Below are 22413 nucleotides of genomic sequence, written 5' to 3'. Positions count from 1 at the left end.
GTATGATCTGTCTGTTTTTTTTTCTTTTGCCACCGCTGTGTAGAACGTATTTTTCTCAATTCTCGGGATATCAGACGACATTACTCACGTGTGTGCTACAAACGCGGGGGAACGAAGGATTCCACCGCATTCGTTCTGGGCAGAGTTAGTGTCAGTTCTATTTGATTTTCCAATCGTGATAGTCTAGCCGTGGTCAGAAGTTTGAATAGTGACATTGTGTGTGACAAAGTGATTTGAAAGTGCCAGTGCCGATTTCAACGGTAGTATACCGATCAATTCAATCCTACAGATTTTCATGTCGTATCGCAATTATTTTGGGACCGTGCTTTGATTTATGTGAAGAAGCAGCACGCAGAACTGCAGCGAAAAGTTTCCCCCTTGCTGCGATTACCATAACTATGAGGTGTAAATTGTTGAATTAATCTGTGACCCAAAAGAGAATTGCGATTTGCTGTAATACGCTAGCTACAAGTGAGATTGAAATCTGCAGTCGAATCCCAGACATTCCAGAAACCATTTCTTCCTCTGATTAAAAAATATATAATTGATTTTAATTATTTCAAGTTCGAAATCCGATAGTTTGCTAACCGGAAGTAGCGCGTAAATTTGGGAAGTGATATAAAATGAAGGTGGCGCATATCAAATCATCAGTGGCAGTGTGTCTGATTATTTTGCTGCTGCTGGTAGGAGACGCGATGGCAAGACGTGGTCGCGCTCGAGGACGCACTAAATCAAGGGTAAGCCAATTTAACCGAAATTTACCTACAATCAAGAGCTATTATGCCTATACGTATGTGTCGTTGGTGTGGTTGCTTGTTGCGTCAAACAGTCGGCTCAAGGGAATACATGCTTATTAGAACAGTTAATAAAGTTCTGTTCAAAATTTTTTCTAGGTATGAATAAAGAAAAATATTTCTAAACATTTTAGAAAAATCTAGAACTTATCTATGGATGTGTTGAATATACCTAATGCTATTTCAATCTTTTCATGAAATATATCAAGACCAAGGAAGAAATATTCTGAAACGAAAAACGTACGGGTGTCAAAACTGCGGTACTGATGGTTGATCTATTGTGACAGGCGCTTTTCTGTAGAACGCACTTCGTTGTTCTTGTTAAGTACTAGTACGCCAGGCATGCGCAATTATAATTTACCCTTCGTTCCATTACCTAGTTTTACTTCAATAACTTACCCTGGCGAGATGCTTAACTGTTGGTTTCGTAAAATTCTGTACGAGGGAGGTGTGTGGAGAAGCCTGATAATGAACCGATGCTAGAACTACTTGACATCGAATAGCCGGATTCTACTAAAATTTGTGTAGCAAACTCAATAACTTTGCAGCCGCAGGACTCCTTTGAGCTCATAACCGCCGAAGGTTCATGGAAGGATAAAGAACACTTCACCCTTTTTCTGGAAATATCTTGAACATAAAGATTTGCAACATACTTTAATGATGGCGAACTTGATTACTATACATCTGGACACATAAGTTTTGAAGTAGAAACTAATGTGCTGTAAGTTTAATAATCAAAGACTCATTCGTTATCATCGTTAAGCAACCGCAGTACTAAATGAACAAACCCCGTGTGCACGAAATGAGTGATCTGACGGGTACGCCAGCAAGTGATAGATCTTGGAAAAGCTATCCATAATCCTGAGGAGTAAAAATGCGCCGATCGCGAAGAATTGGAACAAATATTCCGAACAGTTTGCATAGTGATGGGCGAGATGCTGAAACGGATGATTGGGTGGTGGCGAATCAATCCTCGAATGTGCAGGTTGAGAATCAAGGGCCGGTCCGTGGCAGTTGGAGAATGAATACGATCGCTGCCCAAAACATGATATCAAGATCGTCATCGTGAATTTCAATGTCAGGTCGGCCAGGAGGAAGACACAAACCGGTGATTGAAGGGTTCAGCGCACACCGGATGACAAGTGAAATGGGCCTAAGACTTATCGACTTTACCGCCTCCAAGAACATGGCCGTACGTAGTATCTTCTTTCAGCACAGACTCCTACACAAGTACACCTGACCAGGTCACCAAATTGGACAGAATTACAGATCGACCACGTTTTGATTGACTGACTTTTTGATCGTTGACTCGGACCACTATTTTGTGATGTTTAAGATGCGTCTGAAACTCGTCGAGCCTCGGTTAAATCTCGCACGGCTGAAGCAACCAGACGTCGCTGCAAACTACGCGCACTCACTCGAAGCTGTGCTGCCGGAAGAGAACGAGTTGGATGAAGCCCCTCTCAGAAACTCGGGAACACCATCAAAATGTTGCTCGGAATCAACGGAACGATTGATTTGACGATGAATGCCCAAGTACCCAATAAGCATCACCAATCCCAAGTAACAATCCAATAGCAAATTGGTCTTATTCATTTCTTATAGTAGTTTTATCAGAGCATTTCAAAGTCTGTTAGGTTTTATAATGTTCCTTCTCAAGTGAATTTTATCTTATTTGACTAACATTTCTGAAGTATGACTGAAGGAGACTTGAAGAATCACCCATAAAACTAAATTATCAATAAGTGTAATTCACCTTATAAGGGGTTTTAAAGGATACTTCATTTTTGCTTAAAAACGACGCTCCTTAAAACTTAACAATAGTTTTGACAAAAACTTATGACATTCTTCTGCAAGATTCGTTTATCTTAACAATACTGCCATAAAACTCTCTTAAAATCGTATATTCTTGAAATAGAAATTATACTCTTGAATAACAACATTGTAACGCAAACAACTAATCTGTCAAAATGGGCGTCTGAACCTGGAGAAAATTGAAGAATACAGATCTTTTAAACGAAAATTAAGCGAAAATCTGTGTAATATTTTGAAAACTCATTCATATGAACAATCAGCGAAGTCACAAAACAATTAAAATCTCAGGACTAACTGAACTGGGGAAGGACAGTGCCGGTAATGATGCATTTGCCAGAGGCGGTGCGGGTTCCGCTAGAGCTTTTCGTATTTTTTAAACTAAATATAGAGTTCATAAGTCAGATGTCTTTGTATGGAAAATGTTTGAAGACACTGAAGCAGTTGAAGCATAACTTTTAAAAACAGTTGTACCAATACCAATTGTAAATTAAACGCTTGGAACTGACGTGCAGTCCAAACAGCACAAACAACACGTTACGTCGATACTTCGTTGATGTTTTCTTTGTTTATACTAGAATGGTTATCTTGCAAAAACTTGGTGCCCTCAAGTAATTCAAACAATTCTTATTCAAGCGCAACTTGTCTTCTTCAAGAATACAATAAATATTGGTTAACTTATCGCGCTCTTGGAAAAATTTACTTTGTCTTGTGCAAGAAATGTTAGTCTTATAAGCGCTTTCGGGTTGATTTGGATAAAACCATTGAAAAAATGGCGAACAGGGCTATTTTGATTACTTTTGAAATTGTAGTCAATTGCATATGAGCGCTTATAAATATGGTATTATGCAATACTATTAGTGATCTTATCTTTTTAAATAAATGTTTAGACATATAAAAGCCTTTTTGCCACAATTAGTTAAAAATTTGGTAGCTATCAACTTCCTCATGAAATCATTAATTTTTTTATTAATTTAATTTTTCAATAATCTAGCAAAAATAACTGGCGCGTTAAAATTTTCCAACTTTCAAGTCACAAAACATCGACAAACCGAGCGTGGCATGAAAAATTTCTCATTTATGAGCAATAAAGCAGCTGCTTTTATCACCATCTTTATTTTCAATTTACATTTATACCAATTTCGAAATAGCAATATCTGTGAATGCTTATAGCTTATAGCTCTTGTTCAATTTACAACATTTAAGGCTGTGAGAAGTGTATGATGTCTTGCAAGTGTTCTTTGAAGAGACAACCATAAAATCATCAACACTTGTGGCAGTTTTCTTTTTGTTTCTAGCGCTTCTTGGAAGTCATTATAAATAGATATCGATAAGAATTTCAAGTTTTAAAAGGATCTTTGTAAATTTTTTGAGAACCTTCTTTAGTGTGGGCCTCCGTCGCCTTATAAGGGTTTTATGGCTGTTTTATCGCAGTTTGGTAGAATTACAAGTTTTGAGATCGGTTTTAAGCAGCAAATGCTGGAAACCTCTTCAAGTGCACCTTAAAATTGAAATTGTTACTTGGGATGCTACTCGAATGCAAGCCAATAAGCATTTAAGTCGCCTTAAATACCATTTTGGAAACATATATAGCTACTTTACTGTTAACCTTCTTATAGCGCTGAAATGGCTAATTTGCAGCTAATTACCGACACGAAGAACTTAAATAGAATTTTGGATGCCAATTTATAACACTTATGCAGTCAAACAGCTAATATACAACAACGTGCAGTATAAAATGCCAGATATGCTAATAAGCGGCTGATTTGCTGCTTATGTTAATGCTTATTGGTTACCTGGGTGTAGAAAAGTGATGGATGAGGAGAACGCTGCGCAGGCAGCCAAGATGCGCTACACGCCAGAACGTGGAAAGACTCGAACAGAAGAAGATGCAGCGAAACCAAATCTTCCGGGAGAAAAAGTGGAATATGCAGAGTTGAAGCGGCTGCATCGTTCTCAGGAAACGTAAAGGATTGCCAGAAACTGAACGGATCCCAACGAGTGCGTGGTCTAACTCGAAGCCGACGACCTCGCCCAGGTTCTTTGCTGAACATTATATTCGCTGACCTTTCTTGTGGCGTTCAGGCTACGTATCCAGCCCACTTTAACTACCGGCGCTTGATCATCTTCACAATGTCATCATATTTATACATCTCGTACAACTCGTGGTTCATGCGTCCACGCTATTCGCCGTTGTCCATTTAGCCGCCAAATATTGACCGCAAAATTTTTCGTTCAAATACACCAAGTATACGCCGATCTGCTTCTTTCAACGTCAATGACCCATGGCCGTAGAGGGCTACCGGAAATATTAATGTTTTGCACATAGCTAATTTTATATGCGTCCGCAAACTTCGTGACTTTAGTTGGCTACGGAATACGTAGAAAGCCCTATTTGCAGCAGCAATACTTCTCTTCACATCTCGAGTGACGCCATTATCGCATGTTACCACAGTTCCCAGATATGTAAATTCGTCGACAACCTCGTACCGTTCCCCATATATTTTCATTTATTTTCTCTGCCAGGCTGCCAGCAACCTTGTACTTCGTTTTGGCAGTGTCAGTCCGATTCTCGCAGATTCTCTTTTGAAAGGCACAAATGCTTCTATACAATAGCTCTACGATCAACACCAACAATGTTCACCAGCTATTCTGACGCTTGATTTTGATTTGTCTAGCGTTGTACGACACAGTACATCGAAAAACCGTGTTCGAGCATTATCTGCCATAATTCAAGTCTTTCCACTGAATCGTACGGCTACGCTGCCTTAAAATTTACAAACAGATGTTGTATTCCCCAAATTTGTCAAGAATTTGACGCAAGCTGAACATTTGATCCATAGTCGATCTTTCTTCTCGAAAACCATACTGGTAATCGCCGACAAAGGATTCTGATAACGGTCTCAATCTGTTGAACAGAATACGGGAGAGTACCTAATAGGCGGAATTTAGAAGTGTTATACCCCAATAGTTACTTCAATCGAGTCGGTGTCCCTTCTTGTATATCGGGGAAATGAGCCCATCAAGCCAGTCTGAAGGCATTTCTTCTTCCATCCAGAATTTTTCGATCGTTCGGCCGGAGTTCCGTCCTTCCCAGCAGCCTTTCAGTTTTTAAGCTCTTTTATCACCTTTTTAACTTCAACTAGCATGGGTGGCTTGACCATCTTCCTCAATTCGTATTCTGTGGCTGACGCTTTCTCCATTACCTACATGACCAGAAGCTCTGCAAAGTGCCCTTTTTACCTGATAGCCACCATAGCCACGTCGGTCAACAGATTTTCATCCTTGTCGTTGCACATTACTGGTACCGGGATGCTCTTATTCGCCGTACTGTTGACTATTTTATAAAAACTCCTCGCGTCGGTCCTGGCAAAATAACCTTCTGCCTCACTGAGCACCTGCATCTGGTACTCACGCTTACGACGCCGGTGGGTCCTTTTCGCTGCTGCTCTTAGCTCTTTATATCGTTCCCTGTTTTGACGTGATAGCCGCAGTGACCATGCGAGTGCTTGCCACGTTCTTCTCATCTGTCGCTCTTAACACTCTTCATCAAACCACCACCTACAAAGTGCTGTCCCAAGCTGGACAGAGCTGGCCAGCTATTGACTGACCGTACAGAACAGCTTAAGCGATGGACTGAACATTTTGAACAACTCTTCCGAGTTTCAAATGTCAGAGACCAACAAAACCAGCAGCGTACGACGCCTACAGTCCGTCGAATTAATCGCGTCAACTCGGAGGCGACATCGCTGGATGAAATTGTAGCAGCCATCAAGAGTATGAAATCCAATAGAGCGCCAGGGATAGACTGTATTCCAGCCGAAATGCTCAAAGCTGACCCATCTTTGTCAGCTCAGATGATGCATCAGCTTTTCAGCAATATATGGGAAACCGCAACTTTTCCGGTGGACTGGATGCAGGGCATATTGGTCAAAGTCCCTGGCGTGGCATCACGTTGCTCTGTATAACTCTCAGGGTACTCTGTAAGGTAATCCTCAACCGGATCCAGGAGAAGATCGACGCTACTCTCCGGTGGCAGCAAGCAGGATTCCGTGCTGGCCGATCATATGTAGACCATATCACAACGCTCCGCATTATATTAGAGCAGATCAACGAATTCCAGGACTCTCTTCTGCTGGTGTTCGTTGACTTCGAAAAGGCGTTCGACCGACTCAACCACGAAAACATCTGGGGCGCACTTAGGCGTAGAGGAGTTCCAGATAAGCTAGTCCATCTCATCGAGGCTCAGTACGAGGTGTTCTCGTGCAAGGTTTTGCACGACGGCGTCTTGTCCGACCCCATAAGGGTTACTGCTGGCGTGAGACAGGGCTGCATTTTATCACCGCTTCTGTTTCTCATCGTTATGGATGAGATATTAGTTGGAGCAATTGACAGTAGACCAAATCGAGAATTGCCATGGAATCCTCTAACGATGAAGCAGCTAAATGACCTCGATCTAGCCGACGACATTGTCTTGCTCGCACAACGCCGAAACGAGATACAGAGCATGTTAGATGGCCTCTCCAAGAGCTCCCAGGCAGCAGGTCTCACAGTCGATGTAGCAAAAACTAAGTCTATGGTAGTGAACACTGACAATTCCACCAACTTCACAGTAGCGGGACAACAAGTTGTGCAGGTAGACGCCTTTCAATATCTTGGTAGCCAGATAACGCCTGATGGTGGTACCAAGACTGATATAGCCACACGGATCAGGAAGGCCAGGGGTGCCTTTGCAGGTCTGCGAAACATTTGGCGCTCAAACCAGATCACTCTACGTACGAAAACCCGAATCTTTAATTCAAACGTTAAATCCGTACTGCTGTATGCCTGTATGCTGTATCTCTTTGTTCTGCCGGACCGGCGGACATAGACACATAAGTAAGTAAGTAAGACAAGACGCTCATTAGACCGGTTATTCTCTACGGAAGCGTTTCCCAAAAGACGACTGCTAAGAACGGTCTTCGGCGGATCCAAAATGTGGCTAAAGCTGTACGGATACCACAAATGGCAATAGCGTGCCGGCTACCTATCAGAATGAAATCCGACGAGAAGTCGGACATTTGAAAATTCATAAAGTTGCCGGAAAGGAACGACTCTCGGCAAAACTCTAGAATCATAATGAAGAACTACTAACGGCAACGGCACTTCATTGGATAATTGAAGGAATGGTCTACAAAAATGTCTGCAAAAACCCAAATCCTTTAGAATCCTTCGAATCGAATGGTAACAATTATATGGCCGAGATAATGCACGAAGGCAGCCTCCTAGATAAACTGACGTAGCTGACCAAAGTTACCCTGGATCGAGTGAGATGCCTAGGCTAGGTGAGATGGCTACGATATGCGATATTCTGTACCAAGGCTAGTCAACCCCCGCAGTCCTAAAACTCCAAGCGCATTGTTGAATAGCAGACAGGAAAGAGCACCTCCATGTCAAATTCTTCTGCGAGATTCAAATGGGTTCAACAATCCACCCGGTCACTAGACCAGAGCCATTTTCGTCCAGGATTTTCCATAGCTCTTGTCGGTTTACAGTGTCATGCGGCATTGAAACCTGCGCGACGATTTGGTCTGTTAAAGATCGACAAAGCCATCAGATCGGATTTTCACGAATATATTGGCTATTGGTGACAGGTGATGGAAGATGACTTGGGATAGCACTTTGCAAAAAAGTCGGAAAAAAGACCGACTCCTGGCTGAACTCTCTAAGCATGCCAAAGAAAGACTAGTAACGGCAGACCATTGGATAATTTCTACCGGAAACTACCGGAGAATTGATATAAGCAGTGATTTGTCTCATCGGCATTCCAAGAACGATCGGCTTGATTGCTGCTATTACCGCAGCATTGCGTTGGTCAATGCCGGCTTCAGACTCGCCTAGATTTTGTTACGTCGTCTATCCCCAGGACAGTACCAGGCAGTCTTTATGGGGGCTCGTGCCAGTAATTGTCAGACTTGCACTTGACTTAAACATCGGTGTAATAATACAAAATATCTGCTTTGAGCAAACATTGACTTGTAAACTTCGATAAAACATTGATACTTGGCAGAATATGTTGGATTTTTGTTTGCTGAAAGTCGGCACCTATTTAAAAAAAATTCCAGAAAAATATACAATTAATGGCTACAAAATGGCACACGGTATGATACTAAATTTGTTTGAACTTTTTTCGACTTCATTGAATTAAATTAAAATGACAGTAAAAAATAATGACTTTATTTTGAACAGGAACAGTTAATGAATTTGTCATTGAGTTTTATTCTTCGCGTAAGAATGAAAGAACCAACAAAAGTGTCCTTAGATCAACCTTATGTTTCCTTACTGGATATTTTTTGGTAATAATCAAAATAATTCCATTAATTATCGGTTAATTAGTAGGAAATTAAGTAGCATGTATTTTCCTGAGCCATGACTGATATTCTGTTTTTCTGCGTCATCATCTATCGCTATCTCTCCAAATTCCTAACTTTACCCACCATTGACATGTGTTTGAACCGAACAGTTACTGTTACAAATATTCAAGTCAGCTGCCAGTATGGTAATTGAAAAATTACCTGTGACCCCAGAATGCTACATATACAGCTTTTGCGTTGTACACAACTATACCGAACCTACGTTCGACTGAAGACTGAAGTTAAGTGTCGTCTATTTTCAGATGCAAATTGGTTTACCCATCACAGGAAAGTACCGAGATCCGGAATCCGATCAGTATTATAACAATAATAATGTAAGTGATATTCCATCCACACTGTAATCGTTTAAATATAATTTTTTTTTTCAACAGGGAGCCAAAATTACTCTCGCATCACATTTCGATTATGAATATGTTCTTGGACACAAAATAGCATTTTTGTGTGTTGCAAGAGGCAGCCCCAGGCCGACAATCACGTGGTATAAGGACGGCGTAGAAATTTTCAGCCATCTCTATCTACACGTTTGAGCTCTCGATCATTCAAACAGTAAGGCAGTCCGTTTTGTACAATCGTTATTATCGTTTCAGGTCCATGAATGGTACATCGGAAAGGATAAAGTTAAGTCTAAAATTGAGATCGATCCCGCTACGCAGATGGATGCCGGTGTGTACGAGTGCACGGCGGACAATATGTACTCGATCGATCGAAGAAGTTTCAAGACAGATTTCTCTATTGCATTCGATTGATTCCGTATTAAAGGCTGTGAATTGTGTTTTAGTGTTAGATGTGCTATCGAAGAGCTGGTATTGGTCAAACGATGGATTTTATTGCTTCAACTCGCAGAAAGATTCAAGCTCAATCTTAAAGTAGCTATTAGTATTATATTGTGAAAAATTACTCAATGATCGTTACAAAATATAACAAACCAACCACATGGGCTGTGTTATGCTGTTTGAAAGGTTTGCTTCGCTTGTGGGTGTTTGTATTTGATTAGACCCAAACACGTACATGCTGATCCCAGCTGCAGGATGCCAGTGCCATTCCGTTTGGTGCCATGCAGATAGATGTGATGCGGTTCTCATGACCAGCTAATATGCCTAAGAATACGAGCAAAAATTTATACGTGTGTTAGTTCCTTTAAAGGTTACTATTAATAGTTACCATTATGTTGAGCCTTCATTGTATCCCAAATGTGAATGTTGTTATCATCGGATCCACACAGGATGTACCTTCCGCTTAGTGATAATGCTGAAAACATTTGTTTGTGTTAGTGTGACGAAAGTTACTTTTTGAACTGTGCTAAATAGAAGCTGACTTTTAAATTGAGTTTGGGTCCATTTTACTAGAAATTTTAAAATCATCTTACCGCACGAAGTAAATCCACTGCTTTTGTTCGGTGGTTCGTAGTGTCCAATTTGTTGATCCGATCGGAAATCAAAAAGTCTCGCCGTTTTGTCCTCCGATCCGGTTGCAAATCCAAATCCACTGGGATGATACTGACGTAACAAGACAATAAATTAATATTTTTCGCTAGAAATTTAATGTAATTAGAGAACAAATTAAACCACACGTCTCCATGGTAATACCAATAATGCGTAAAGGGACAAATTGGAAAATGAATAGCGAAACAAGGAAGTATACGATCATACGATATGTGCACTTACACAAACACTGTTCACATCCGCTTCGTGGCCGAAAAACGTCTGCTTCGGTGTAGATTCTCGCACGTCCCACAGCTTGCACGTACGATCAACCGAGCCGGTTACGTACGTGTTTTTGTCGGCGCTCAGCGAGATCGACACCACATCGCCAGCGTGGGCGTCGAATTCGGATGTTTTCTTTCCCACTTCAAGATCCCAGATGCAGCTGGAAAACATAAACCATCAATCAGTAAACCGCGATTCGATTGCCACCCCATTAGTCCTACATTTTCATGTCACCCGAACCGGTTAAGATGTGCGTATCGTCCAGAAAACGGCAAGAACTCAGAAAACCCTCGTAGCCCATCAGCTCGCGGACGATTTTCGCATTTCCCTGGGCATCTCGATTGTTCAAATCGTACACGGTGCACATGTTATCCATACCGCCACAAGCGACGAAATTTCCCGAATCCGCATAGGCCACACTCATCACCCACGCGGATCGCAGGGGAATAACTTGCACTTTGTTTCCGGTCCAGGTGTCCCAGATGATCAGCTTTCCGTCCAGCGAACCCGTCACACAGTGTCTCGAATCACCGGCGAAGTGCACCGAGTTGACCTTGTTGATGTGACCCTTGAGGAACTTTTTCGTCGTGATTCGCACCTTCGGAACGTCACCCATATCCGCGCATTTGTCCTGCAGGGTGCAATCGGCTGCTTTCTTCTGTTCGTCCTGTTCGATGCGGGAAAGGGAAAGCAGTATACATTTGTGTTAGCCTAATTGGATCGATAGATACGACGCAACCACAAGGCAGCTTGCTAATGCGACATTACAAACGAAACGGGGGAATCCTTGCGTGTGCGACGGTGTTTCCGAGGCACGTGATACATACGATTTGGATGTACATAAATGAAACAGGTGTTGCGTAATTTGCAAAGGTAGCTAGAGCTACCAGCGAGCGGTTAATCTATCATTTTTGTTGTGTTTCAGTCGTTAGCTACACCAGATATTTAGTTAAGTTTGTCTAGAAAGTTCAGCTTTGCAAGGCTTATTCTATCCGAAAAAGAAGACGATTTTTAGAAATTGCGCCTAGTCAGCGGCAGAGCACTGCCCATGGATGCATAGTTTACGTAAAAACCAATTTCACCAAAATCTACTTTTTTGTTGCAACACATGCTTTACTGATACACAAAATACACATAAAAATAAACATGTTCTGTTTGAAAAGTTTGCGGCAACAATGGAAAAACCATCTGACGAAAGTGCCACTTCTATGAAATAGAATAAAGACGTCTCTTCCTACAGTTTGCAATCCATACAAAGAAACATCCACAATTGAACAAATTTTCCGTTATACACTGCCCGTGTATCACCTCAGTATTCGTGAAGTCAAAACTATCAACAGGTTCATCTCTGGAATTAAATTCTTATTATTAACCCTTCTAAGATCTACATCATTTTTACCACTCGAAATTTTGCTAAACTGACCGTAGCTTTTTTATCTTTCAATATTTTTTCACTAAACTTGGGAATCTTCCCGAAAATCTTTTCTACTTTCATAATATCTACAAATCATAGCCATATGTCACAAGGTTCCGGAGTTGTTCCGGTGTTCCTTGGGGGGCCGCGATATAGCTTTTTTAGATAATGTTGCTAAATATTTGAAATTTGTTGGAAACGTGCTAATTTTTTTAGCAAATCATCGACTGTGGTCATATCAGTTACTTTGCTGCAGTTCCAAGCCGTGTGCGCGCCAAGCGGATCCGGGAGGACACTGGGAATCCGGAGCCGGTTTCAATAGAGGAACATTTCAGCATTACTAAAATATGTCATGTCGCATATCAAAAACATCAGCATTTCATAAGATAGCGATTGGTGACCATCTAATATCTCTCACAGGCCATATGGTCGATTTCATGTCCTGTACATGTTCCTTCGAGATCTGTACCGTGCTTGGGTCAGAGAAGAAAATCTTTCCGGGCCCGGAAGCGGCCATATAGCATCTGAGAGACATGAGATAGTTACCAATCGCTATCTGCAATCGCTGAAATGCTGATGTTTTTTGATATGCGACATGACATATTTTACTGATGCTGAAATGTCCCTCTATTGGAACCGGTTCCGGATTTTCAGTGTCCTCCAGGATCCCCATCTTCATATCGACGAAAACAGTTGGATGGAATGGGATGCTTGTGAAGATTCAACAATCTAATTGCTGGTATGTTCCATTTTCAAATTTTATTGTTATTCAAGTTTTTCATTATTTTTTAAAAATTAGGATTCAAAGACAAAAACTATTTGTTCAACATATAATATAATACAGTGGTAGAGAAATACTAACGTACTGAGTGCTAGTGTTACAGTAGCACGTAGCAGCTTAGTTTTTACGCCAAACTATGCGAATAAACGTTCATCAAAACGACTGATTATTCGCAAAAACTGGCGTAGGCATTTTTCAGATAAAATAAACTTCCATTGAATTACAAAACCTTGTCGGCCCATTTGACAGATTATTTAGTTGAAAATGTTAATAAATACGGTTATCTATGTTAAAACAATATAAACGCGTTTTCCCGATAACGATGTTGATGGTTGTTACGTCAACTATGTATCCATGGGCAGAGCAGTTTAGCTTTTAGCTTATCTTGAGCTAGACTGACCGTAGTTGCGTTGTTGTAATTGGTCGAACCAGTGTAAGTGCAAAACGAAAGCATGATATTTTCTTGATACAACTTTCTTCGATTCATTACTTTTTATCTGACCAATAACGATGCCGGCTACGATTAAAATGCTATAGGGGGATTAGGGGCATAATGACCACACGGGTCGAAATGGGCACCCCTCTGTTCGAAAGTACGCATTTTGTAACATCATTTGGCATGCGAAACACTGCTGTAGGTACTACAGTATCTATTTATCAAAAAATGAATGATCTCTGATTTTAAAACACGGAGTTATATTAAAAAACTCAACTTGGTTCTCAGACGCTCAAAAAATTATAATTTTGGTGCACTACCAAATAAGCTTTTACGATCATTTAAATATCTTAAACTATACATTGTATCTCAAATTTCACCTTCATTGAAGTTTTGATTTTATACTAATTAGTGGAAAAACTCATTTTTACTTTAACTACTTGACTGGGGGCGAAATGGGCACCCTTAGATGAGGTGAAACGAGCACTATGTCACATTAACTAACCTGTCAGTTTCTTTGTTTATCGCGTGCGTCAATGCTTGTTTACAGTGATGGTATGAATATGCCAAGAGAATCCGGAAGACATAATTGGTCGAAAAAGGCCTTGCAAGTGGCCTTGACCACTCTAAGGCGAGACGAAATACTCGCAAAACAAGTCACCAATTACCAGGGCATTCTGCGGCGGACATTAGTTCGGTATGTGAGGCCATACGAAATGCAATCTCGGGTCAGGAGGTGGACCAAATTGATTCCTTTAAAACTGTTTTCGCTCTCGCTGCAGAACAAGAGCTGGTGGTCCATATTTTATAGGTGGTTGTTGTACTTATATACACATACACATCATTATGCCCCAGGAATCACTAACAGTCGGCAAAAACCCGGGAAAAAGCCGGGAATTTCACAAATGAACCAGGAACTACCCGCCTGATAGTTTTTTTTCAATAGTTGCAATGTTTCAATCAAAATCTTCAGGGCGCCTTTCAAGTTTTTTTATCTCGCCATTCAGTTTGACTTCAGCTCAGTTCATTTGTGACTTCTACGGGATTGTGTTTTGAACCCGAGTCCTCCTCTATCCTTCGATTAACGGCGTTCAATTGACCGAAGTATGTTAGGTCGGCTGGCCAATACTTACTTAGTTTACTCACGGGTTAGATCGATACTAGCAAATGGCACCTTCACTGGTCGTTCACCGAGCGGAAAATAAAATATTCTAAAATTCAATGAAGACTTGTTAGGCATTGTTATTTACAACTCTTCTATAAATTTATGCTCAAGACTTCAAACATCTAGTTATTGCAATTTTGATTCAAGAATGATTTCAAACAGTAAAAGTGGTGAATGTTATGGTTTGAACATTCTTTTTACAATCATAAGATAAAGCATGATTTCTAATACGCATTTTGTTAAGATTTCATCTGTTTGACTGATGCATCTTGACATTTGAAACGGGCAATAACAAGGGGAAAATATATTCAAATATTGGATAATGCGAAAAGGAAACTGACAGTGAAATAAAATTGTGCTATAGACTCCTAATTAAAATAATCCTATCGAGGGAACAATCTAGTTCTATCCTGTCCCACGTCATAAACATTGGACGATTTGTTATAAACCATTTGGACTTAAATTGGAGTTAATGGTACATGTTCCACCCCGGTGTATCTGAAGCTGAACACGCCAGTTATTATCCTTTTAACGGGCAACATGGCAAAAACAATGCGATCATCTAATGACTATTTTTCATGAATTTTAACTCAAGAGAAGGTCAGGGTTTGACTTTCTTGCATAAATATTTATCCAGAGCATTGCCAGAAAACAAATAGCCTAACTACTCTTGTTCGTTTTTCACATCTAACGCTCTACCCAAATATTTTTTCAATTCAGATATATTACAAAATTGAAGTAAAGCATGTAAATCACTCAAAATTAAGATCAATCATTTTTCTCTAGATGACCTTTTTCTTCAAAAGTAAAAAAGGAAAAATTTTTTTAAAAAATGATAACTCTTGAACATATCAATTTCAAAACAAATTTCGTATGTCGCTCTTAGACTTCAAAACCGAAGTTTGTATACAGCCGCTAGAGTGTTAACGGAAACCTTGAAAATAAGGACATAGTCGTTTCTGGGCCTTTTGATTATGCCTTTTTATTAGCGTGACATTTTCCTTCCATAGAATGTAAATCTTAGGTTATTTAGAAACGGACACATTCGATCGCGTATATATTTTAAACCATTCTTTCAATCGGAACACTTCCTAAATACAAAAGAATTAACATTAGGGGTATTCACGTAGCGCTTGCTATTTTGTGTATACGATGTATTCCGTGTATATACTGCCGTTATTCGCATAACGTTCCCAGTTTCTCTGGAGATGGAACTGTTATGCGAATAGCGGCAACATAAATACGCAATACATCATATAAAATATTTCATGAAAAACAAACAAATCATTAATTGTTAATTCGAAGGAATTCTCTCACTTTACTGTTGATATCGCTCATCAGCTAACGCACGCCTTCTTCAGTCATGGTCTTGGTCAGCCGATTCCATCAATTCTATTTCTGACCAATGTTTATCATCTCCCAATGTTCCCTCCATCTTCAGCTTCCGCTTCATTATCGCCCAATACATCTCTTGGATGGAAATGGGGGTCACATGGTGGATTTGGTAGATTCAGCTCTTTTGGGATGAACAGGACTTCATTGTCGTTGTTTCCATTGGCGGAACTAAGTTCTCTAAGAGAGATTTAGCACCTCCCAGAAAATAACGATTCAGTTTTTTTAACTTTAAAAAAAATTTAATTAGAAAAGTATGGGTAATAAAAACTTTTATTTGCATCGCAATTTTTATTTGCATCGCTTTTATAAGATCCGATGCTTTAATGTGCCTTAATTTTAATAGGGTGACCCTTCTAAAAATTAGCGCTACTTCCGCCAATAGTTGTATCATTGTAGTATGTCCTTATTGCAATGGCGGCTTTACAGGTCTTGTCAAAACGTAATTGGACTATAATAAGTCTTACTGAAGAGTAGAATCTGTTTGTAGAGGCACTACCTTTGGTTTTCTAGGTAGGTTTTCTTGCCACAGGAACTGGTGCCTAGCCAAATTATAAATTTTTTCAGGAACTTATCCGCTAAAACAAACTTGCATCCGTTAGGAACCATTCCGCGAGTAGGAGCCTTGAAGAACTTGACCCACGATAATTAGTTGTAATCGACTTTCGCATAAGTTTCACTTCCATGATCCATCGCGCTTCATCAGGTCGTACAACTTACATGCCCGAATTCTGGCCATTTACTACAACTAACACCTGTAGCCTTCCAAATTCGTCGCACAGTATAGCAACCAAAATTTAGCTTTTTTCTGCAAATCAGTCTGAGATATTGGGATTAGCCTTGACTTACCGAATGAGCTTTACCCACAGTTGACGATCAAGGGTTTCACACCGACGTTTGGTTTGCACTTTGCGGGTAGTCGTGAGAATTTTCTATTTTGTTAAAAAGTTTTTGATAACTCATGCCACTAAAGCTTTGGGAAGTTGACGCTGATGGATTTTGGAGTTGACTACTGTGTGAATAAAAATGATTGATTTTCTCCTCTTGCATGATAAATATTTCGGAACCACATTAGTTTTAGACTACAAAAAATATAAACCAAGCAGAACTGTTTACAAGCAACGAAACGTAGTCAAAAAGTTGCATATCCGACTGAGAGCATCGCTATCTAAGCTTTATTTATTTAAATTGAACAATTATCTTTATTAAGAACTCAAAACGGTTTCTCAAACGATCAAACAATTTTAAAATAATCCGACTAGCTGATAACATTTTCGGTCGGGAAAATCATACATAAACCGGGAAAAAGTCGGGAAAAAATCGGGAATTTGAAATTTCAAATTAAGTGGCCACCCTGTAAGTGCTTCGAGTTGCAAGATTTTATTACGGCTAGCAGGTTAGTTGAACTAGTTTTATTTTTTTGTGATTGTTTCCCGAGTCTATGGGAGCGTGTTGGTACGCTTAAGAAGGGAAGGGTGATATTCGGTGCCATCCTGACTGCCATAAATGGACTCTGACGACCTTGTCGTTAAGTTAACATCAACAGACTACAATTGTCCCAGTGATGGTAGAGTTTTTTAAACTAATAGCAATCACACAGCCAAAAATAAAAAAATACACGTACATATAAACAAATTACGTCAATTATGGAGAAGAACACAGAAAAATTACGAAGGGTTATTCCATGTGACATATTAAATTCAAGGACAGTGGTAACTCTATTGAGAACTCGCTGTACTCCAGTTACAGCACTGTTTCGTCTGTAGTTAGTGCGTTGAAGTGGTATTCGCAGCATTGCGTCATTCTGCAGTGCCCTGGAACGTATGTTAAGAATAATCATTCGCAAAATAGCAGTACAACCGATTCTTCCATTTGTCATTTATTTAAAAATTCATTGGACACAATGCGGTCTTAATGAATACTAATAAATAAAAAAATAATGGTATTAGTAATAATAGTAGAACAAAAACTTAAATACAATTACTCTACACACGAAGAAACACATAGCTATTGTCTTTGGGAGAGTCGTCTTCTAAAAGTATCGATGGAGATGTCGAAGTCAAATAATTCGTAGACTGTGTTGAACTAGGCTGCCATGTACCTTGTTGGGTTGAATAGACCGTAGTTGACTCTCCTTGCTTCGAGATAGAGAAAGTTGCTCGTTCGAAGAGCTCGTTCTGGGGCGTAGAGATTGAGCTGTTCCAATAAAGTTGGGCAATCAATTTTTTCGTTCAAGAGCTTAGCAACGAACACAACTTGGGCGATGTTGCGCCTCTTTTCGAGCGTTTAGAGTCTCAACAGTTGGCACCGTGCATCATATGGGGGTAGGTCCGATGGGTTACTTCATGGCAGCATGCGAAGAGCGTAACGTATAAACTTTTTTTGCACCGACTCAATCCTTGCAATCCAGTTAGCTTGAAACGGGCGCCAGACAACTGAGCAGTATAGAGCGTACTAAGGCGCAGTAAAGCGAACGGAGACAGTAAGGATCCTTGAACTCATCAGCAATTTTAAATATAAAGCCAAGCTGCCTATTAGCCCTAGAGACAATCTCCTCAAGATGCAGGCGAAAGGTAAGCGCAAAATCGAGATTTACGCCTAAGTCAAGAACGTGGTCAACTCATTGCAGTGCATAACCCAGAATGCAGGAATTGAAAATAATCGGGCTCTGATTGCGGTGGAACGTGATGACATTGCATTTGAGGATACTAATTGTCAGCAAATTTTTCGTGCACCAGCCTTCAAATGACTCGATCATCTGTTGTAATCTCGAGCAATCAAGTACGGTTTTTATAGTCAGGTATATCTTGACGTCGTCAGCATGAAACAAGCGGCATTCAGTTGGTAAGACTAAAGAGAGCTCGTTGATGAATGAAGTAAATAGCAATGGGCCTAAATTGCTTCCTTGAGGAACTCCCGATAGATTGCAAAACAATTCCGACTCTTCTTGACCGATTTTGACGCATAAACTACGGCCGGTAAGACCTCATCCATCTTGTAAATGCAGCAGATATTCCAAGTTTCTCCATCCCATTCAGTAATATTTCGTGGTCGACACGGTCAAATGCAGCTTTTAAATCTGTGTATGTCGCGTCTACTTACGCGCCTTTCTCTAGGCTATTTAAACAGAACAGACGTTCCTTCGCACCTGAAGTGTCCCCAAATGGATCAAACGGTCTCGGCTCTCGTAACTCGGCAATCGAAACGGATCCCGCCAAGGAGCGCTAAGCGTAAGTAGCGGCGTTGAATCGACTCAATCCTGTCCATTCATTGTGGTTTTGATAATACGGAAGCCAGATATTGTAACCGGATACTGGATATTGGATTACGCCGAGATCCTTCACTTGGTCGACACGTTGGTTTTCAGTACCATCGTGCTTCTTGTTAAAACTCACAGGTTGACGGATTCGGGCGAAAGTAATAATGGATCATTTTTCAGGATTCACGAGTTACACTAATCCATGAAGCTGGTGTCAAGCTATCGTTGAAGACAAATTGCATCGACCTTTGAGCGAATCCTTAAGTCAGATCCTTAAATCATCGTCGACTTAGCATAAACGAGGGCCTTGAAGAACGTGGTTGGCATCATTGAAATACAGTAGGAAGATTAACGGTCCCAAATGACTGCTTTGCGGGATTCCAGACGAGGTCGAAAACGTATAAGATTGAAAACCATCAACAACCAATGATTGTGACCAGTTTTCGGCCTGTGAGATAGGATTTAAACCAATGCAACACGCTCCCGCCGATACTGAGTCTTTCCAATTCAGCAACAGCAATGAGCATGATTTTGTCGAATGCCTCAGATAAATCAGTATTGTTGACATCCGTTTGAGCACGATCCGCTAAACTTTCCGCAATATATTATGTGAGACACAGAAGATTTGTAGTGGTTTATCTCCCTGCGATTAACCCATATTGGTGATTGATCAAAGTGTTAGTATTGTTTACAGTGTGATAGCAGCAGAGTCATGGTTACAAGCTCGAATGACTTGGAAGTGGCACACAATGATGTAATTCCTCAGTAGTTTCTTGATATCTTTCCGATCCCCTTTTTATGAACAGCAAACATATGGGCAGTTGTGGGAAATACCCCGCTTGAGACGGTCAGGCTAAACACGAGCCGAAGGGGAATAAGCAGGTCAGCGATGTGCTTTTTCAAAAACTCAGACGGAGTATCATTTGGGCATTTATCAGCAAATAGTGGGCAGATATGCCGAGGATCTGCAGCAACCTCACCATTCAGGGTCATGCTTGAAGGAAGGCCCAATTCCTTACGCTGGTCGCCAACTTACTTCCAGAAAGTTTTTGGTTTCATCCTCAGATTACGCTGAATTCTTTGCAGGTGTCGTCTAAAGCCAAGGCTTGTTGTTTGGCGAATGTACTATCTGAACATGAAGATCGATTGCGTGTCCAATTATGTGCGAAGCAGTTGATGTTGTGCTGTCGGCATCGTTTCCATCAAGAACTCCAATCCAACCGAATCTAAGAATGGCAAAGAATACTGCAATGCTTCGGTGATCAGCATTCTAAAAGTCAGACGAAAACAGGCGGGATGATTTTCATTTGATCAGAACAATCGTGAAGGGCTAGGATATGAGTGGAGGGTGGTGCCTCACAAGCTTAACCAGAGGCATCAGAACGAGCAACATTCTGTACGCTGATGAAGCACAGATCCAGATTGCGATTGTTCTTGTTGGTGACGTGGTTGACCTTTCGCAATGAGGAAGAGCTTGATATTATGAGGTGAACTGCTTTAAGTTCCTTTTTTTGTCATTCGTGACTTCTGTGGGGTTATGATTAGAACCCGGGTGCTCGGCGTGAATGCCAACCACTACACCGGGATTGACCCCTTTTAAGTTCCTTATTCCGGTCCGCTGGTCCCTTTGCTCTACTATACCAAATCTGTTTTATTTTTTTATAGTAAATAGATAGATCCTTTCTGGCCAATTTTCTAATTATAAGAATTAGCGCGTGATGTAGAATTCAGTATAAAGGAACGGCAATGGAGGCTTGAGAACAAACCTATGCTTAGGTCACTTAACATTGAGTGGCCTTTATTTTACTGAAATTCTAATCCCTGACTGTTCGCTCACCAAATTGCATTCTGCAAACCAGGATGGTACAGAGAATGGCACAATAATCAGAATAGCTAGCGAGATATGGGGTCCATCTGTGATGTCAAGCTGATTTTCTACAGGATCGCTGGACGGCAGATAAAAAGTTTACCCAACGTCAGATCGTAGATAAGTTTCGGGAGTACCTTTTGTAGACTCATCATCTGTTTATAGATTTCGGCGTACGATTCAGTCAAGCTAAATGAGCTGTGGTGGATAATGCCTGAACATGGTTTTCCGACGAAACTTACAAAGCCGATTCAACGGAAGCTGGATGGATACAAATCAAGTGTCAGAATAGCAGAGTAGACGTCAGTCGCTTTCGTGAAATAGGATGGAAGCAACAAGATTTACATTCGGAATTGGTTGTGGTTGGATGGAATTTTTTCATCGTATTGCTTGTCTTAACTCTCAAATCCACGAAAATGGTACGAATTTCAATCAGCACAGTGCTTACGTTGATAAACATTTCCTGAAATATTTTTTCGAAGTAACACAACAGTAAGGCTTCAATTGACACCTGAGCCTGTTGCCATGTTGTCACTGTATCATGCCTTAGTTACAATGCGGAAAACAATAATCAATATTTGTTTTCTGTTTTCTCCATCTTTGATGGTGTGCGCGCAAATTTAATTTGCAACTATCTTCATTCTAACTGTTGCACTGCAAAAATGTTTTTCACACCAATTCTAGGCTTCTCACCGACGATAAAAATTCTTTTCGTGAAGATTTTATTGACAATTGCAAATCTTAAAACATAGCTAGTATGAGTAGATTAATCCAACTAATACTTTTTACTCGAACGTTAAAGTTGATTTTTTTTTCTTTTATTCTGTTTCAATTACCTAGCGTTGAAAAGCTTCGTTTACAACATTTTATTTATTTTTATTTTAACTGCTATCGAAGATTACCACCGAGTAAGCACCAGACACCTTTTAACACTCTTGTCCTCAAAAATTGCTAACACAAAAGTATACCTTCATTTTAGTGACCAGGTCGTTGAGTTCCTTCTTCAGTGCAGTCACCTCGGGATCTTCTTTGGGTGGCATTGTGGGATATAATTTAACTGGCGATTCCTCTTAACTCTTCCTCCTTGGTTAAGCTTTGTTTCGCACACAAAATCTACCTTCTGATCACTAATCACATTAATTTTACACTGCTCCGAATTTCCTCTAACTCACTAACCGATCGCGGTGGAAGATAACGACGGACTGACCAGTGAATGGTAGGAATACAATACAGGGACTGTAAGGAACTTCAACGGTTCTTCGGGGCGACTAATTGAATTTTCGCTTTTTCCGCCTAGGGGAGTGTTGGGCAACTTGCGCAGTTTTTCTTTACTATAAAAGCGATTGCTTCAAGACGGTTGCATCACAAACGATA

At 40.4% G+C, this 22413-nt stretch overlaps 2 protein-coding genes across 2 annotated transcripts; one reads left to right on the top strand and one right to left on the bottom strand.

Annotated features, from left to right (window-relative positions):
- Positions 1–623: 623 nt before the first annotated feature.
- Positions 624–9765, top strand: LOC128743624 (immunoglobulin domain-containing protein oig-4-like). Its single transcript, XM_053840236.1, has 4 exons — positions 624–737; positions 9262–9333; positions 9391–9540; positions 9607–9765. The coding sequence occupies exons 1-4, from the start codon at positions 624–626 to the stop codon at positions 9763–9765; spliced, it is 495 nt and encodes a 164-aa protein (XP_053696211.1).
- Positions 9766–9833: 68 nt separating this feature from the next.
- Positions 9834–22152, bottom strand: LOC128743015 (guanine nucleotide-binding protein subunit beta-2). Its single transcript, XM_053839517.1, has 6 exons — positions 22008–22152; positions 10947–11392; positions 10684–10885; positions 10386–10515; positions 10181–10267; positions 9834–10116 (listed from the first exon to the last, which is right to left on the bottom strand). The coding sequence occupies exons 1-6, from the start codon at positions 22077–22079 to the stop codon at positions 10010–10012; spliced, it is 1044 nt and encodes a 347-aa protein (XP_053695492.1). The 5' UTR covers positions 22080–22152; the 3' UTR covers positions 9834–10009.
- Positions 22153–22413: the final 261 nt, after the last annotated feature.

Source organism: Sabethes cyaneus, chromosome 3, assembly GCF_943734655.1.
Source record: "Sabethes cyaneus chromosome 3, idSabCyanKW18_F2, whole genome shotgun sequence".
Taxonomy (NCBI): domain Eukaryota; kingdom Metazoa; phylum Arthropoda; class Insecta; order Diptera; family Culicidae; genus Sabethes; species Sabethes cyaneus.
This window is presented reverse-complemented; position numbering and strand designations above follow the sequence as displayed.

Excerpts from the sequence above, each read along its gene's own strand:
- LOC128743624 (XM_053840236.1), top strand. The coding sequence starts at position 624 with ATGAAGGTGGCGCATATCAAATCATCAGTGGCAGTGTGTCTGATTATT. Across the intron at positions 738-9,261 it reads GAGGACGCACTAAATCAAGG|ATGCAAATTGGTTTACCCAT; the intron begins GTAAGCCAATTT and ends GTCTATTTTCAG. Across the intron at positions 9,541-9,606 it reads TCAGCCATCTCTATCTACAC|GTCCATGAATGGTACATCGG; the intron begins GTTTGAGCTCTC and ends TTATCGTTTCAG.
- LOC128743015 (XM_053839517.1), bottom strand. The coding sequence starts at position 22,079 with ATGCCACCCAAAGAAGATCCCGAGGTGACTGCACTGAAGAAGGAACTC. Across the intron at positions 10,516-10,683 it reads CGGATGTGAACAGTGTTTGT|TATCATCCCAGTGGATTTGG; the intron begins GTAAGTGCACAT and ends TTGTTACGTCAG. Across the intron at positions 10,117-10,180 it reads AATGAAGGCTCAACATAATG|GCATATTAGCTGGTCATGAG; the intron begins GTAACTATTAAT and ends TCGTATTCTTAG.